The following is an 18,918-nucleotide window of genomic DNA, read 5'->3' on the forward strand; positions in this document are numbered from 1 at the left end:
TTTATATCTTCATAGAAAAACACGCATAACATTAAATTTAAGAGTTGGGTATAGAATCCTATAATGTAGGATACCAATATGCAAAATAAGGAAATAAAAGTTAAAAAATAGATAGTATATCTGGTTTTTTTCTGGGTAGTAAAGCTTTTTATTTTCTTCTTTAAATATATTATCCACATTTTCTGTATTTCCTACTTTTTTCATCAGAAAAAAGAATAATAATGCTTGAGGATTCATTAAAATTTTTTGTTTTGTTTTCTGATTTCACCAGCCCTAGAGAGGCCAGAGTCTGCTGTTTAACCAACATGTATACACAAAAACACAATTACTACTAAAGTTTCTCATTACAGCAATGAAAGAATTAAAAAGTCCAAAGGATCCCATAATCCTTCTCCTTAGAAATAGTTACTCTTAAGATCTGAGTTTGTTGTATATTGCTTAAGATTTTTTTATGCAGAAAATAGTATGGAGATTATTCAAAAAAATTAAAAATAGACCTACCATATGATTCAGCAATCCCACTTCTGGGTATTTATCAAAAGGAATTGAAATCAGGATCTCAAAGAGACACACTTGCTCTCTCATGTTTATTGCAGCATTATTCACAGTAACCAAGATATGGAAACAAACTAAATGTCCATCTATGGATGAATAGATAAAGAAAATTGGTATATACATACCATGAAATATTATTCAGTCTTAAAGAAAAAGGAAATCCTGCCACTTGTGACAATATGGATGGACAGATCTAGAAGACATTATGCTAAGTGATATAAACCAGACACAAAGGGACAAATACTATATGATTTCCCTTATATGTGGAATCAAAAATAGTCAAACTCATAGAAGTAGGGAGTAGAATCATGGTTTTCAGGAGCTGTGGGGAGAGAAAAATGGGGAGGAGATTGTGAAGGATCCAAAGTTTCAGGTTTTTTTAATAACTTTAAGTTCTGGAGATTCACTAAACAGCATAATGCATATAGCTAACAATGTTGTATTGTGTGCTTAAAATTTTCCACAAGGGTAGATCTTACATTGTGTTCTTACTATAAAAAAGAATGGATGAATGAAAGAATGAATGGATGAAATAGGAAATTTTGGGAGGTGATGAATCTGTCTATGGCCTTGATGGTGTATATTGAATATGTACAGCTTATATGTATGTATGTATGTAAATCATGCCTCAATAAAGCGGTTCAGAGTTTTTTTTAAATTTTAGAAGATTTTGCTGTGCATATACTGATATACATGTATGCATATTTATTATTATCTTGATAAGCATGTCAGAGTAATATTCTGAAGCTTACTTTTCCCACTAATTATGAGATAGAGTGAATTGAATCTAATGTTTGGCTCAAAAAATAGAGAAAATTTTGATAGAATTTTCCAAAATGGAGAATTTTCAGTCTCCTTTTTGTGGTCATGTTCACTCCTTAAAGAAAACATAGTAGAGATAAGTTCAACAACTGACTAGGTTTCTGGAGTGGATGATCTTCTAAAGTAGAGAAACATAAATCTTGGAAAAAAACCTATTCTTCAGAAACCTTCATGACACTCCATTACATCTTCCTGAAATGGCACAAAACTTACTGGTAATGTGAGGAAACGATTCTCTTCCAGCCCCTGCTTTCTGTTATTTTTACTTCATTTTCTGTGTTAAGTTTCTTCTTCTTCTTAATAATTTGAAAACATTTTTCCTTTTTGATTTGGTATTTTATAGGAACTATAGCATATATTAAGTAAATTAAATCTTAGAGACAAATGTTAATATGTAGAGAAAGTCAGTTGATAATTTTATCAGAAAACCAGGAAGCAGTTTATGATAGCAGTTTGGTAGTTTTTTCCCTTTATATGTTCCACATTTCTGATTCATCAGAGCTATGGGAACTGTAACAAGCATTGCAGTGAAGGATGAGCTACATTTTTCCCACTGCTGAAGGAAATTAATTAGCAATAAATAATAATATGAAAGTAAGCTGTTTGGGTGGTAGCTTTCTCTCTTCTCCTTCTTCTAGGTTTAAAGCCCTGCTTACTGATCTGGAAAACAGACAGAAAGAGCTGGGCATTGGTAGCTTTGGTGTCTCAATCACTACCATGGAAGAAGTTTTCCTTAGGTGAGTAATGATTTTTTTTTGGGGGGGGCAGGAGAGAGGAAAAATCTTTTCCTCTATAATCAGATTTCTTTTTGAAATCAAACCCCATCCTGTATGGGGCTGGAGTAATTGAAGAAATAGTATTAGATTGTTAGGTATGATAATCTTCTATGAATGCCAACAGACCAGTGTATGTCCCTTGCTCTTCTGATGGGCTGAGGCTACTATGAGTCATGGGACTTGGGTGAGAACAGCAGTTCAGTGAGCTGGGGAGACAGGATCTTCCCTGCAAATCATGAGGCTATGGAACTATGGATAACAACTAAACCCAGGTACTAAATACCTAGGGTAGAGTATTATGTGGGAAGGTTATTTATGAAACTTTTGGGTTTGTGTTTGAGTGCCAGTGCCTTTTGGGAATAGGGGGTTAGGATTGGCCTAGAGCAAAGAGAATTTATGTGGTCACAGCAGAAGTCCAGTATCTAAATTGGAGGTCTTACTGAGAATGACTTTAAAATCTTGAATCTAATCATGTCTCTGTAACCTACTTAAATTGTCCATGGTTTATGGTCTGAGATTACCTTGCACTGTGTGAAAACTCAAAGAGAAGGTGCCCAGGGATTTCAGGGTACTGCTAAGAAAAGGCTGACTGGTTAGCAGTCAAAAGACCTCACAAAAAGTCTTTTCTGGATTTTCTAGACTTCATTTTCTCAAGCTTAGAAACAATCTTGTCAGTCTCACTGCTTCATGGAGTAGTGACCAAGGGAAGTATTTTGCAATACAGGCCTACCTCAAGAAGTAAGAAAAGTCTCAAATACACAACCTAACTTACACCTAAAAGAGCTAGAAAAGGAACAGCAAATAAAGCCTAAAGCCAGAAGAAAAAGGAAAATAATAAAGAATAGAGGAGAAATAAATGATATAGAAGCAACAACAACAACAACAACAAAAGCACCAGTAGAACAGATCAATAAAACTAAGAGCTGGTTCTTTGAAAGAATTAATAACATTGATAAACCCCTAGCCAGACTTATCAAAAAGAAAAGAGAAAGAACCCAAATAAATAAAAACATGAATGAAGGAGGAGAGATCACAACCAATACCACAGAAGTACAATTATAAGAGAATATTATGAAAAATTATATGTTAACAAGCTGGGCAATCTGGAAGAAATGGATAAATTCCTAGAAACCTACAAACTACCAAAACTGAAACAGGAAGAAATAGAAATTTGAACAGACCCATAAACAGCAAAGAAATTGAATCAGTATAATAAAAAATCTCCTAACAAACCAAAGTCCAGGGCCAGATGGTTTCCCAGGGGAATTCTACCAGACATTTAAAGAAGAGTTAATACCTATTCTCAAACTGTTCCAAAAAATAGAAATGGAAGGAAAACTTCCAAACTCATTCTATGAGGCCAGCATTACTTTGATTCCAAAACCAGACAAAGACCCCACTAAAAAGGAGGATTATAGGCCAGTGTCCCTGAGGAACATGTATGCAAAAATTATCAATATACTAGCAAATCAAATTTAACAGTACATTAAAAGAATTATTCACCTTAATCAGGTGGGATTTATTCCTGGGCTGCAAGGGTGGTTCAATATTCACAAATCAACATGATACACTACATTAATAAAAGAAAGAGTAAGAACCATATGATCCTCTCAATAGATGCTGAAAAAGCATTTGACAAAGTACAGTATTCATTCTTGATAAAAACCCTCAACAAAGTAGGGATAGATGGAACATACCACAACATCATGAAGGCCATATATGAAAGGCCCACAGCTGATATCATCCTCAATGGGGAAAAGCTGAGGATGGTCAGGAACAAGACAGGGATGTCCACTCTCACCGTTACTGTTCAACTTAGTACTAGAAGTCATAGCCTCAGCAGTCAGACAACAAAAAGAAAATAAAAGGCATCCATATCAGCAAGGAAGAAGTCAAACATTAATTATTCACTGATGACATGATACTCTATGTAGAAAACCTGCAAAACTCCACCAAAAAGGCTCCACTGCTGAACAAATTCAGCAAAGTCACAGGATGCAAAATCAATGTACAGAAATCTATTGCATTTCTATACCAATAATGAAGCAGCAGAAAGAGAAATCAAGGAATCAATCCCATTTACAATTGCACCAAAAACGGGTTCCTGGCTGGCTTGTCAGAGGAGCATGTGACTCTTGATGTCAGGTTTTGAGTTTGAGCCCCATGTTGGGTATAGAGATTACTTAAAAACAAAAGCAAACAAACAAACAAAAAACAATAGTACCAAAACCCCTAAGATACCTAGTAATAAACCTAACCAAAGAGGTAAAAGATCTGTACTCTGAAAACTATAGAACATGTATGAAAGAAATTGAAGAGGACACAAAGAAATGGAATAACATTCCATGCTCATGGATTGGAATAACAAATAATGTTAAAATGTCTATACTACCTAAAGCAATCTACACACTTAATGTGTCAAAATAACAACAGCATTTTTCACAGAGCTAGAACAATTAATCCTAAGGGGAGCCTCAGTGGCTAAGTCGGTTAAGCGTCCAGCTCTTGATTTCTGCTCAGGTTATGATCTCAGGGCCTGGGATTGAGCCCCATGTCAGCCCCGTGAGCCCCACTCAGCAAAGCAGGGAGTCTACTTGAGGATTCTCTCTCTTCCTCTCCCCCTCCACCAACTTGCACGTGAATTCTCTCTCCCTCTGTCTCTCTCAAATAAATCTTCAACAATCCTAAAATTTGTATGGAACCACAAAAGATCTTTACTAGCCAAAGCAATCTTGAAAAAGAAAAGCAAAGCTGGAGGTATCACAATTCTGAATTTCAAGCTATATTACAAAGCTGTAGTCATCAGAACAATATGATACTGGCACAAAAACAGACACATAGATCAATGGAACATAATAGAAAACCCAGAAATGGGCCTACAACTGTATGGTCAACTAATCCTCGACAAAGCAGGAAAGAATATCCAATGGAAAAATGACAGTCTTTTCAACAAATGGAGTTGGGAAAACTGGACAGCACTGTAGAAGAATGAAACTGGGCCACTTTCTTACACCATACACAAAAATAAATTCAAAATCGATGAGAGACCTCACTGTGAGACAGGGAACCAACAATAGGAAAACAGAGGCAGCAACCTCTTTGACCTTGGCTGTAGCAACTTCTTACTAGACACATCACTGGAGGCAAGGGAAACAAAAGCAAAAACGAACTATTGGGACTTCATCAAGATAAAAAGCTTCTGTCCAGCAAAGGAAAGTGTCAACAAAACTAAAAGTCAACCTATGTAATGGGAGAAGATATTTGCAAATGACATGTCTGATGAAGGGTTTGTATCAAAAATCTGTAAAGAACTTATCAAACTCAATACCCAAAAAACATTACTTGTTTAAGAAATGGGCACATTGTTGCAGGATTGCAGGGTTCTTGTCTCGTGGAGTTGAAGAATGAATCTCATGGACACAAAAGGGTGAAGTGAGGTGTAAGTTTATTAAGTGAAGGTGAGAACAGAAAGGAAAGAAAAAGATCTCTAGACTGAGAGAAGACTTGAATGGGTTGCCACTGAGGGTTTTTAGGGCTGGTCTTTTATTGAAAACTTGGCCAGAAAGCTTGTGGCCTTGAGATTCTTATGCTGTCTTGATTTGAGAAAGTACTACTGCTAACATCTTTAATTACTTACTTCTTTGAGTTCTGGTCATTTTCTGTGATTACAATGTAGCTGCCAAAGAAAAATACTCCCTAACATCCAGGAATAGGTGGTCAGGTTTATTCCCTTATCTCTTGTTCACTCTTTCTTAGTGCTTCTGCCTGCTAGGAATAGTTTCAGAGCCTAGTCAAGGACCCCCTATTTCTCCCTGCCTGTACATTAACCCTTTCTTTACTCAAATAGACAGTTTCCAAAGAGGACATCAAGATGGCTAACAGACACATGAAAAGATGCTCAACATCACTTATCGTCAGGGAAATACAAATCAAAATCACTATAAGATACCATCTCATACAGAATGGCTAAAATGAACAATACAGGAAACAACAGATGTTGGTGTGGATGCGGAGAAGGGGAAACCTTTTACACTGTTGGTGGGAATGCAAACTGGTGCAGCCACTCTGGAAAACAGTATGAAGTTTCCTCAAAGAGTTAAAAATAGAACTACCCTACAACCCAGCAACTGCACTACTAGGTATTTATCCAAAGGATACAAACATAGTGATCCCAAGGGGCACATGCACCCCAATATTTATAGCAGCAATGTCCACAATAGCCAAGATATAGAAAGACCCTAGATGTCCATCAGCAGATGATTGGATAAAGAAGATGTATACACACACACACACTCACACACACACACTGGAATATTACTCAGCCATCAAAAAGAATGAAATCTTGCCATTGCAACAATGTGGATGGAACTAGAGAGTATCATGCTAAGTCAGTCAGAGACATAAGTCAGTCAGAGAAATAAGTCAGTCAGAGAAAGACACCATATGATTTCAGTCATAAGTGGAATTTAAGAATTAAAACAGATGAACATAGGGGAAGGGAAGGAAAAATAAAATAAGATGAAAACAAAGAGGGAGGCAAACCACAAGAGACTTTTAACTCTAGGAAACAAACTCAGGGTTGTGGGAGGAGAGTGGGGGGGATGGGGTAATTGGGTGATGGGCATTAAGGAGGGCACTTGATGTAATGAGCACTGGGTGTTATATGCAACTGATGAATCACTAAATTCTACTCCAGAAACTAATAATATAGTATATGTTAATTTAAATTAAAATTTTAAATTATGTTTATGTTTAACATTTAAAAAATGTTAAATTAAAAATTTAAAAAAATAAGTAAGATTATTTACATTCATTTTAGTATCTATATACTTCTAGCATCATTTCTAATGATTATTGAATTTCATTTTACTGTACAGATGTGCCAGTGTCTTGGCCAATTATTTAGATTGCTTTAACTTTTTACTATTACAAACAATGCTGTGATGAACACGATTCCACATATATCACTACCTATAAAGAATAAAATTGCAGATGTCATTTTTCAAAGTGCTGGAACAAATAATCCTAAAATTTGTATGGAATCAGAAAAGACCCCGAATTGCCAAGGAAATGTTGAAAAAGAAAAACAAAGCTGGGGACATCACGTTGCCCAATTTCAAGCTATATTACAAAGCAGTGATCACCAAGACAGCATGGTACTGGCACAGAAACAGACATACAGACCAATGGAACAGAATAGAGAGCCCAGATATGGACCCTCAACTCTATGGTCAAATAATCTTCAACAAAGCAGGAAAAAATATGCAGTGGAAAAAAGACAGTCTCTTCAATAAATGGTGCTGGGAAAATTGGACAGCTATATACAGAAGAATGAAACTTGACCATTCTCTAACACCATACACCATACTCAAAATAGGTGAAAGACCTCAATGTGAGACAGGAATCCATCAAAATCCTAGAGGAGAACATAGGCAGTAACCTCTTGGACATTGGCCACAGCAACTTCTTTCAAGATACATCTCCAAAGACTAGTGAAACAAAAGCAAAAATGAACTTTTGGGACCTCATCAAGATAAAAAGCTTCTGCACAGCAAAGGAAACATCAACAAAACAAAGAGGCAACCCACAGAATGGGAGAAGATATTTGCAAATGACACTACAGATAAAGGGCTGGTATCCAAGATCTAGAAAGAACTTCTCAAACTCAACACCCAAAAAACAAATAATCAAATCAAAAAATGGGCAGAAGACATGAACAGACACTTCTCCAAAGAAGACATACAATTGGCTAACAGACAGATGAAAAGATGTTCATCATCATTAGCCATCAGGGAAATTCAAATCAAAACCACATTGAGATACCACCTTATACCAGTTAGAATGGCAAACATTGACAAGGCAAGAAACAACAAATAGTGGAGAGGTTGTGGAGAAAGGGGAACCCTCTTACACTGTTGGTGGGAATGCAAGTTGGTACAGCCACTTTGGAAAACAGTGTGGAGGTGCCTCAGAAAATTAAAACTAGAGCTACCCTATGACCCAGCAATTGCATTCCTGGGTACTTACCGCAAAGACACAGATGTAGTGAAAAGAAGGGCCATATGCACCCCAATGTTCATAGCAGCAATGTCTGCAATAGCTAAACTGTGGAAAGAGCCGAGATGCCCTTCAACAGACGAATGGATAAAGATGTGGTCCATATATACAATAGAGTATTAATCAGCCATCACAAAGGATGAATACCCAACTTTTACATCAACATGGCTGGGACTGGAGGAGATTATGCTAAGTGAAGTAAGTCAAGCAGAGAAAGTCAATTATCATATGGTTTCACTTATTTTTGGAACATAAGGAATAGCTTGGAGGACATTAGGGGGAAGGAAGGGAAAAATGAAAGGGGGGAAATCGGAGGGAGAGATGAACCATAGAGACTATGGACTCTGAGAAACTGAGGGTTTTAGAGGGGAGGGGCGGGCATGGGTTAGCCCGGTGATGGGTATTAAGGAGGGCACGTACTGCATGGAGTACTGGGTGTTAAATGAAAACAATGAATCGTGGGTCACTACATCAAAAACTAATGATTTATTGTATGGTGAGTAACATAACATAATAAAATAAAAATTTGTTAAAAATTGCAGGTGTAGAATATTCACATTTTATAACTTATCTTGTCAAATTGCCCTTCAGAAGGAAGTGTACTAACATATCCATGTCAGTTTATAAGACCTTCCTATTTCTACCAAAACAGTATTTTTTTATGATTGGCTGTTTTATTTTTAATTCATTTGAATTAATTTGATCATTTATTGTTATTCTTTTGTGAATTATTTTTTATCACTTGTCTAATTTCATATTGTGTTTTCATATTTTCCTTTTGGATTTAGAAGATATTCCTAGTTACTATAATTAATCTGTGTCATTGTCTTTTAAATTTGTTGAAGTATTCTCTGATACACGAGATGTTTAGATTTTATTTAGCCAAACATTTTCCTTTAAAGTTTCTGTACAGAAAAAGAGTAAATGTAAGAAAACACCCACTTCCCCAACTCAGGAAATTTTAACATTTTGTTAGTTTGAACCAATTTTAAAAATATATTACAAAGAAACTTAAATCACCTATGAACAAAATTGTCAATCCCATTTCCTCCCACCTCTTCCATCAAGTCAACTATGTATGTTGGTATGTAATCTTCCAGATACTTTTTAAATAAACTTTTTTTTATAGTTTAATGTATTTAAATATCAAACTTACAGGAACAGCACAGAAGACCAACAACATTAAAAACATGTACTTGCATGCAGGACAACTCAGTTAGAAAAGTATAGCAAGTGATGGATCTACTGTATGATAAAAATGCTACAAACTTTTAATGATAGAATAGCTTTAGATTTACAGAACAGTAGCAAAGATAATACAAAGAGATCCAGTACACCCCTCACACAGTTTCCCTGTTGTTAACATCCTTCATTACCATGGTACATTTGTCATGACTAAGAAACCAATGTTGGCAAATTGCTATTAATTAAACTCCACATTTTATTCACATTTCACTAGTTTTTCCACTAAAGTCCATTTTCTGTTCCAGGATCCCATCCAGCATATGTTATATTTAGCCATTATATCTCTTTAGTCTCCTTTGGTTTGTGAGAGTTTCTTACATCTTCCTTGTTCTTCATAACCTTGGACATTCTGATCAGGTGTTTTGTATTATGTTCCTCAGTTTGGGTTTGTCTTATGTTTTTCTCATGGTTAGAATGGGGTTATGGCTTTTTGGGAAAAATATTGCAGAGATGAAGTGCCCTCTTCCTCTTATCATATCAAGGGGGGGTACATGATATTAACGTGACATATCACTGTGATGGAACTATTACTTTGATACCTGGCCAAGGTAGTATTACATGCATCCATACTGATATAAATAGAGGACTGAATGAATAAATGGAGAAGAGAAGAGAGACAAATCTTCCTTGTAGAATTCCAGATAATGTTATAGACACTACTCCCTCCAGGAGGTGTATTCAGTCCCTCCTCCCCTTGAGTATGATCTGTGTCTAATGACATGCTTCTAAAGAACAGAGTACAAAATGGGGAGAAAGGGTAATTTTACAGTGGAGAAATTATATATATTTTAATATTATTGTATATACATCCATAAACATGTATAGTCTTATTTAACAGTCCTGCAAAATGCTTTTTTTCCTCTAAAAGATTAGACATTTTATATCTCTCCACGTTGACATTCGTATAAAGAGAGATTTAGTTCATTGCTTCCAATTGATATATATCATATTTCATTACATAAGTATCATATTTTATTATTCCATTGTATTACTTATTCCAGTATTTTGCTATTACACACTTCAATGAATATCTCTGTATCTGTCTTCTGGGCAAATATGTGAGATTTCTATAGAGTGTATATCTAACAGTGGAATTTCTAGATTGTGGTAGGTGGGTATTTTCAACTCACTGGTTGTTGCCATGTATTCACCAATTGCAGTAGAACCAGCTCACTATATAATTGGCAGGACTTGAGAGTTCTTCTTTCCTTTTCATCAGCACAATACTGGATAAATACATTGACAAAGTTATTTTTTACTGAGTCAGAAATTTTCGAATCAGCTGATCAATTGTTACAAAAACTTCTCGCATGCTGGTTGATCTGGCTGGAATTGATCTGGTTGGAAACCATGGATCAATTTGGAGAGAATTTATATCTTTAAAATATTGAGTCTTCTAACTGAACATAGTATAGTATATCTGCATTTATTTTAGTCTTCTTTAATTTTTCTCAGTAATGCTTTACTGCATAGATTTTATACATCTTTTGTCAGATTCATCACTCAGTATTTTTCATTTTTAGATGCTATTGAAAATGGCATTTTTTGTTAAAATTTCAATTTCAGACTGTTCCTTAGTAGTATATAGAAAACAATTGACTTTTGGATGTTTCATTTTCTTACCCTGCTGCAATGGGAGTAAAATCTTGAATGGAAGTAGTTAAGAATATCACTTTCTTGTTTCTGAACTTAAAGAGAAAACATTCAGTTTTTCATAAGTAAGTATGATGCAAGCTGTAGGTTTTTTGTAGATGCCCTTTATCAGTTTGAGAAAGATCTCTTCCATTCCTATATTGAGAGTTTTTATCAGGAATGAATGTTGGATTTTGTCAAATGTTTTTTCTGCATCTAATGAGATGATTAAGTGCCTTTTCTTTTTTAGTTTCATAAAATGGCAAATTACATAAACATTTTTTAATGTTAAAACATTAAACCAACCCTTATATTATTGGAATAAACCCTATTTAGTTATGATGTATCATTAATTTTATTTTATTATCGTATTGTTAAGTCTGAGCTAAAATTTTGTTCAGAGCATGAGATACTGGTTTGTGATTTTCTTTTTTTTAAACATTGAATTAACTTTTCTTTCTTTTTTTTTTGTTACAAGTTTTTATTTAAATTCTAGTTAGTTGGGGCACCTGGGTGGCTCAGTCAGTTAAGCAGAAGTTAAGCAGAAGTCAGACTTCTGCTCTGATCTTGGGATTGTGAGATTGAGCCCCATATCAGGCTTTGCACTGGTTGTGGAGCCTGCATGGGATTCTAGCTCTTCCTCTTCCTCTGCCCCTGCCACATACTGCCCACTCTCTCTCCCTCTCTCTCTCTCTCAAAAAAAAATTCTAGTTAGTTAACATGTAGTATAATATTGGTTTCAGTAGTAGAATTTAGTGGTTCATCACTTACATATAACACCCAGGTCTCACCATAAGAGAGTTCCTCTTTCTCTGCATCCCCGCCAACATCTGTTTTTTACTGTGTTGTTCATTTTAGCCGTTCTGACTGGTGTGAGGTGGTATCTTATAGTGGTTTTGATTTGTATTTCCCTGACGCTGAGTGATGTTGAGCATTTTTTCATGTGTCTGTTGGCCATTTGTAGGTCTTCTTTGCAGAAATGTCTTTTCATGTCTTCTGTCCATTTATTGATGGAATTTTTTTGGGGGGGTGTTGAATTTGATAAGTTCTTTGTTGGTTTTGGATACTAGCCTTTTATCTGACATTTCATTTGCAAATATCTTCTCCCATTCTGTAGATTGCCTTTTAGTTTTGTTGACTGTTTCCTTACCTGTGCAAAAGCTTTTTATCCTGATGAAGTCCCAATAGTTCATTTTTGCTTTTGTTTCCCTTGTCTCTGAAGATGTGTCTAGCAAGAAGTTGCTGCATCTGAGGTCAGAGAGGTTGCTGCCTGTGTTCTCCTCTAGGATTTTGATGGATTCCTGTCTCACATTTAGGTCTTTCATCCATTTTGAGTTTATTGTGGTCCAGTTTCATTCTTCTGCATGTGGCTGTCCAATTTTCCCAACACCTAAAATGAATGTAAATAATTTTAGAAGCATGTTGCATAACAATGTAGTTATTATAGCATAATCTGAATTTTGCATTTTATGTATGTGTATACATACATTCATGCCTGTGCATATGTAGATATAGAAAAATGTCATTTGCGTCTGCCTGAGTCATAAGATCTTGAGTATTTTTTTCCTTTGGCTTATTGTAATTTTTAAAGCTTTTCCCATTGAATATGTCTTATAAGTATATAAAAATTAATAAAAACCTAATAAAGGAGTTAGAGAAAAAAGTCAAGGTAAAAACCATACTTGTCTTCAGTGTTATCTATTACTATAGTATCACAGTGACCAGACATAGCACAAATACTACCTTGAATTTAGAATGAAAAATTTATCTCCTCAAATTATGAGATGTCATCACAGGTTTCAGAATGCCCATGGGTAGACCTCAGATCTCCCATCATAGTATGATTTTCATGATTCTGTTTATCATTTTCTCCTACATCCTAAAATTAAATAAAAATGTCTGTTTCTCCCATGGAGTCATGAGCTCTTGGAGGATAACTGAACTATTGTGCTCATTTGCTCTGTAAACCATTACAGATGTTTAGATTGCCTGGAGCAGAACATTGAGAAAACAAATCTGTTAGACTGGCATACGTTTAGAAATGTTACAAAAATAAAACCCTGCTAGAATTAGTATCATTCTTTAAAATAAAAGAAATTTAACAACTCTCTCTTCTAAAAAATGATACTGTCTTATACCTTTAACTTGATTAAGTTCAGTTTATTTTATCCAGTATTAATGTTAACATTATATAATTGTGTTTGCTTTTAAAAATTTTTGTCATCAACTGTGAAAATCTTGCAATGAAACTACTGTTCTGGTTAAAATGAATGTTTGCTTGTGTATAGGGTCAGTAGAGAGGATGATGAAGCTTTCCAGACCCCATCCCTAAAGGACAAAAACAGAAGAGAAAACATGAACCAGAATATGAATGTGCCCAGAAGTTTTGAGAGATCATACTCTCCCACTGCAAGTGAACCCTCTAATATTAAGTTTAATAGTGGGGTGAGCATCTTCACTAAGAATGTAATGCTAGTGGTATAAAAAGATAAATTTTTATTTTAATGTTTGATTTCAAAGGAGACTTCAGAGTTCTTAGCCAAGGAAGGCCAAGTAAGGAAGAGTCTGTAAAACAATGCAATTAATTTTCTAATTCAGAAGTTTAAAATGATAGTTAAAAATCAGATTTTACTCTCAGCTTTGTTATTTTTAGTCACTTATCTCAGCTTTTAAAATTGTTAGTTCATTCAGAGTTGAAAAAGGGCCCTAACAAAAGTTATCACTATTTACACATATATAAAAGCCATTTAAAAACATTTTTTAATTTAAATTCAATTAGCCACCATATAGTACATACTTACTTTCATATGTAGTGTTCAATAATTTATCAGTTGCGTATAACACCCAGTGCATGAAAGCCACTTAAATTTATGAATTGGAATGCATTGGCACTTCCTAAGGGACTGTTCCCCAACCGTTCCCTCATTAGCATGGGAAAATTCACTGGATTGCCAAGAATTTCTTTCATTGTTCTCCTGATTGTCTATTCCCTACAGTTTTCCTAATGAAGACTAGGGATTCTGAGATGATCAGCATTTCTCAGAGTTGCCCACAAACATGCCTTCACTGAGGGGCTTATGAGTCAGTTGTGAAGCAGAGTGGGTGTTGTACAACCAGAGTGCAGAATTTTGAGCCAACTGGAACTGGAATTCCTGTTCTATATTTTACTGGCTATTTGACTTTGACCAAGATATTTAACATATTTGTGCTTCAGTTTCATTCTCCATGAGACTGTTTTAATGAGTTAATACTAGTAAAATGTGAGTTGAATATGTTTGGGATGAATCAGTTACAAAATGTCATTTTTTTCCTCTCCTTGGTTGCCCATTTCTCCTGCTGTATCACTCTTCCCTATTTCCCCCTCTTATGAAGATGCAGAAGAAGGAAGATTTGCAGACCAGGGTAGAAAAGTTGATTCTTACATTTGCATATTCTTTCACTCTAGAAATATATCTAATAAGCCATCTTGTAAAAGTCAGAACATGAGAAAAAAATTTTCCTTCTAAACTTTACCTTATTTCTGACCAGTGACAACATCCAAATGCTGATTGTTTCATTCAGATAATATTGGTTGATTGACTAGAGATATTTTTTTCATGATGAATTATGGGGTGTCCAAAATGTTGGGAACTACAGGGTGAGCATATTGTTAAACTATTGGTTACATATTCCAAGTAATATGCTCTCTATGCTTTTCTTTAATATTCAGACTACCTTTTCAGGGGAAGTCTCTACATTTAAAGCAACAGGTTTTGTTGTTAATCTGAGAAAATATATAATCAACTATAGATGGGCCAAAAAGCCTGAAAAAATAAAATAGTATATTTAGGTACATTTTTTCAAATTAACAATTAGACACATTGTTTTGAATTTAGAGGTTGAAGAGAAAATGCTGAGAACATTATTGCAGTTTAAAAATAAATTCATTTTCTGTTTCCTGACTATCCACTATCACATAGATTAAAACCTAGCAATGGAAACTTGTTACATATGGACATTATGGGAATGCTTCACCTATCAAATAGAGGTAGGATTGAAGAATCATGATTTAATGTTGACGAAGACTGATGTCATGTTATTCTGCTCAGAGATGCTATGAATATGTTAGTGATAAAAATCATCCTTTTGAGTTTTTCAGTATAATTTGATTAGAAGCCAAGCATCAACGTATTACCCAGAAAGGAAGTTTTGCTTGTTACCCGTGTGCTAACCATGGCTGTGTTCTACTCAAGGGTATATTGATAGAATGTGTACATACATCTACCATAAGATTCAGAAAATTAATGTCAATGAATTTCATTAAGGTTTGTAACCATTGTAATGCTGTCTTTCTCTCCTCTTGTCAGTGGTCTCTTAACTGCCAGCAGTTTTGTGCCATGTTCTTAAAGAGGGCTATGTTCTCTTGGCGCAACTGGAATTTGATGTTGATGCAGATACTGGGACTTCTGGGCATTGTTTATTTTCTCATGAGAGGAATGGAAATTTCAAGAAATAGAGTTGAAAATGCCAGGGAAATGGATTTGGAACAATATGGTCAAACCATTGTGCCTTTCTCAGATGATGACCGTTCTGATTTTTCTCAGAATTTAACAAAAATTCTTGAGATGATGCTAAAGGCTAAGAAACAAAAATTTCAGGAAGTGAAAGGTAAGGCTCTTTCAAAAAGAAAAAGACTGCTAATGGATGAAACCTGCTTGTATCACTTCCAAAGAGAGGTCCTGACTGGAATATTTAGCTGTTGCTCTTTACTTTCTTGATACTCACCAATCTCATAAAGGCAGCCAAATCAGAGACAAGAATCATCCTTCACGGAGACTGGCCACAGAAGTTAATTATTAATGGAGGCACTTTGACTGTAGGTAATCTGCCAGCTATTTGCTACATCTTCTAGGGAATGAATTGAAGTACTAAAATATTTTGTTTTGTAAAATTTAGCACAAAATCTCACATAAAACCAGGCTCACAATGTGGTACTAAATCCCGAACGTCTTCAGACAAGTCTCAAGATTAGCCATATTTTAAAACAGGTTAGGTTGAAGACTTTATGGGCAGGCTACTCTGAACTTACTTATTTGGAAGATAGTAATAATAATTGATTACATGTACGGAACACTACTTTTGGCAAGAATTTTTCTAAATATTTCAATTATCTCAATTTCTATACTGATTATATTTGCTTGAGGCTTGGCGATGTTAACTAAGTTGCCCCAAATAGTGCATCTAGTATGTATTAGAGTAGGCACTATGTTTTAGGACTGCTTAGTGGGAGTCTGCAATATTAACCCACTCACTATACTAAATCATCTCTAAGGAGCAAGTCTGTCATCTTTCAAGGCTGATCATTTCCTTCCAGGTATTTCCTTTGCATTTCCTTCAGCTGCTGCCTCATTGACAGTATTGGTTTAGATTAGCATAGAGCCTGTGCAGTTTGGCAGGTTGTTTCTCCTTTATCCTTTACGTTCCATTGTGGGAGATGAAAATGCACTGGGAAATGTTGGTTATTCTATCGATATTCTGATTTTACAACATATACATTATAGGCTGGTGGCATAAAAGCTGTCATTAAATCACATATTCCTTTTCCTCCTCCATGACAGGAGTACTAGACGAACACTTATTGTCAAAGATCACATAGTTTAGCAGAGAAGAGGGAGAAATGAATTTCCCTGATTCATAATGTGGTCCCTTTTCCACTATATTATATTGTTTATACAAAAATAAAAACACTGTACCTCACAGATCTATCAATAGTAATGTTGTTTCAAATGGCAAGATTGCATTCTTTTTTCATACTGAGTAATATGCGTGTGTGTATCTAACATATGTATGTATATATGTGTGTATATATATCCATTCTTTAACTGTTCATCTATCACCAGATACTTGGGTTGCTTCCATACTTTGGCAATTGTAAATAATTCTGCAGTAAACATAGGGGTGCATATATCTTTTCAAATTAGTGTTTTTGTTTTCCTTGGGTCCATACCCAGTAGTGGAATCACTGGATCATATGGTATTTCTATTTTCAATGTTTTGGGGAACCTCCATACTGTTTTCCACAGTGGCTGCACCAGTTTGCATTCCCACCAGCAGTGCACAAGGGTTATCTGTTCTCCACATCCTCATCAACAGATATCCTGACCCGTGTGAGGTAGTATCTCATTGTAGTTTTGATTTAAATTTCCTGGTGGACTATATTTTCTCAGTGAAATTAAGCTAAAAGGTATGAGGTTTGTGTGGATTATTAATAGAGTTCTTGAGTTGAATGGTCAAAATGTATCAGAGCTGTTGTGAGACACTGGAAATACAAAAAATATCAGGCAAGTGAAATTATTGGGTTCTCCCTCTCCAAAATGCATACCAAGTGATCTGTATTGCATGCTGAGCCTATGGTCATTTATTGTTTTCTCATTCCAGGTGACTTAATGAAATACTTGCAGGAAAGTCAAGAATGCATTTACTCATGCATTATTGCACTTTCCTTTCACGTTGTTGGAAATAAAAAAATAGTTACACTTTGGTTCAACAACAAGGCATACCACTCACCACCATTATCCCTGGCAGTATTAGACAATCTTATTTTTATGGCACTTTCTGGCCCTGATGCTTCAATTACGGTCTCCAACAAACCTCAGCCTCAAAACATTGTGTCTAAAAAACTTGAGGGAAGGTAGGTATGCTTTTTTATTGGGATTGAGCTTGGTATGTAAATATAGTCCTTCTTCCCTATCTGAACACATTCTTAATAAAAAGTTAATTTTAAAAGTGAATAAAATAATAAAATAAATAATAAAAATATAATTTATAATAAAAAGTTATTTTTAGAAACTAATATTTTCTACTTTGTTATCTTACCAATGTGTCCTCTTTACTCATTCTTTTGTAGAAAAATACCAGGAATGCAGGTAGCCTTGAATTTGTTTTTTGGTGTGAGTATTTTTGTCAGTGGCTTTTGTCTTCTGACAGTGACTGAGAGAATCACTAAGGCAAAGCACATCCAGTTTGTGAGTGGGGTCTCTGCCATTAATTTCTGGCTCTCTGCTCTGCTGTGGGACTTCATCATCTTCTTCATTGCCTGCTGCTTACTAATGGTGAGTGTTAGACAAAGTCTTTTGTGGGGCTTATTTTCTGGTACATCCCAGAAAATTCTACTTGGCTAATATTAACCTAAATCTAAATTTCTCAAGAAAGAAAGAAATACTTTGGCTCATTATGTCAGGGAATACATTGTGGAATATGCCTCAGTGAAAATCTTTTCCTTTATATTCTTTTAAAACAAAATGTTCTTGTTTGAAGAAACAGAAATGTGTCTTTTAATCTACCTTCCAGATATGCTTGCTCTCTAATGTGTATTGGCCCCAAGGCTTCTACAAATATGTAAGGATATGACCTGTTATACTACAACACCAGTCCCATATTAAACAAAGACAAATATATTTTTTTAAGATTTTATTTATTTATTTAACAGAGAGAGACAGCGAGAGAGGGAACACAAGCAGGGGGAGTGGGAGAAGGAGAAGCAGGCTTCCCACAGAGCAGGGAGCCCGATGCGGGGCTTGATCCCAGGACCCTGGGATCATGACCTGAGCCGAAAGCAGACGCTTAATGACTGAGCCACCCAGGCGCCCCAAAAGACAAATATTTTTATAAATACTTTTCTCCTGCCTCTAGTCATCTGATTGCCTCAAGAGCAAGAATAGTAGTGGAATCACTGGATCATATGTATTTCTATTTTCAATGTTTTGGGGAACTTCCATACTGTTTTCCACAGTGGCTACACCAGTTTGCATTCCTACCAGCAGTGCACAAGGGTTATCTGTTCTCCACATCC

General features: G+C 35.4%; 1 protein-coding gene across 1 annotated transcript in view; it reads left to right on the forward strand.

Annotated features, from left to right (window-relative positions):
• LOC112811382 (phospholipid-transporting ATPase ABCA3-like) overlaps positions 1 to 18,918 on the forward strand; it is a 162,571-nt gene that overhangs the window by 109,832 nt on the left and 33,821 nt on the right. The window contains exons 17-21 of the mRNA XM_025855445.2: positions 2,016 to 2,114; positions 13,376 to 13,532; positions 15,434 to 15,734; positions 17,505 to 17,757; positions 17,974 to 18,178. Coding sequence (XP_025711230.2) covers positions 2,016 to 2,114; positions 13,376 to 13,532; positions 15,434 to 15,734; positions 17,505 to 17,757; positions 17,974 to 18,178 — 1,015 coding nt within the window. The remainder of the gene's footprint in view (positions 1 to 2,015; positions 2,115 to 13,375; positions 13,533 to 15,433; positions 15,735 to 17,504; positions 17,758 to 17,973; positions 18,179 to 18,918) is intronic.

The sequence above is a fragment of the Callorhinus ursinus genome, unplaced genomic scaffold (genome assembly GCF_003265705.2).
Source record: "Callorhinus ursinus isolate GAN/ISIS: 27379988/994484 unplaced genomic scaffold, GSC_fseal_2.0 scaffold85, whole genome shotgun sequence".
Classification (NCBI taxonomy): Eukaryota; Metazoa; Chordata; class Mammalia; order Carnivora; family Otariidae; genus Callorhinus; species Callorhinus ursinus.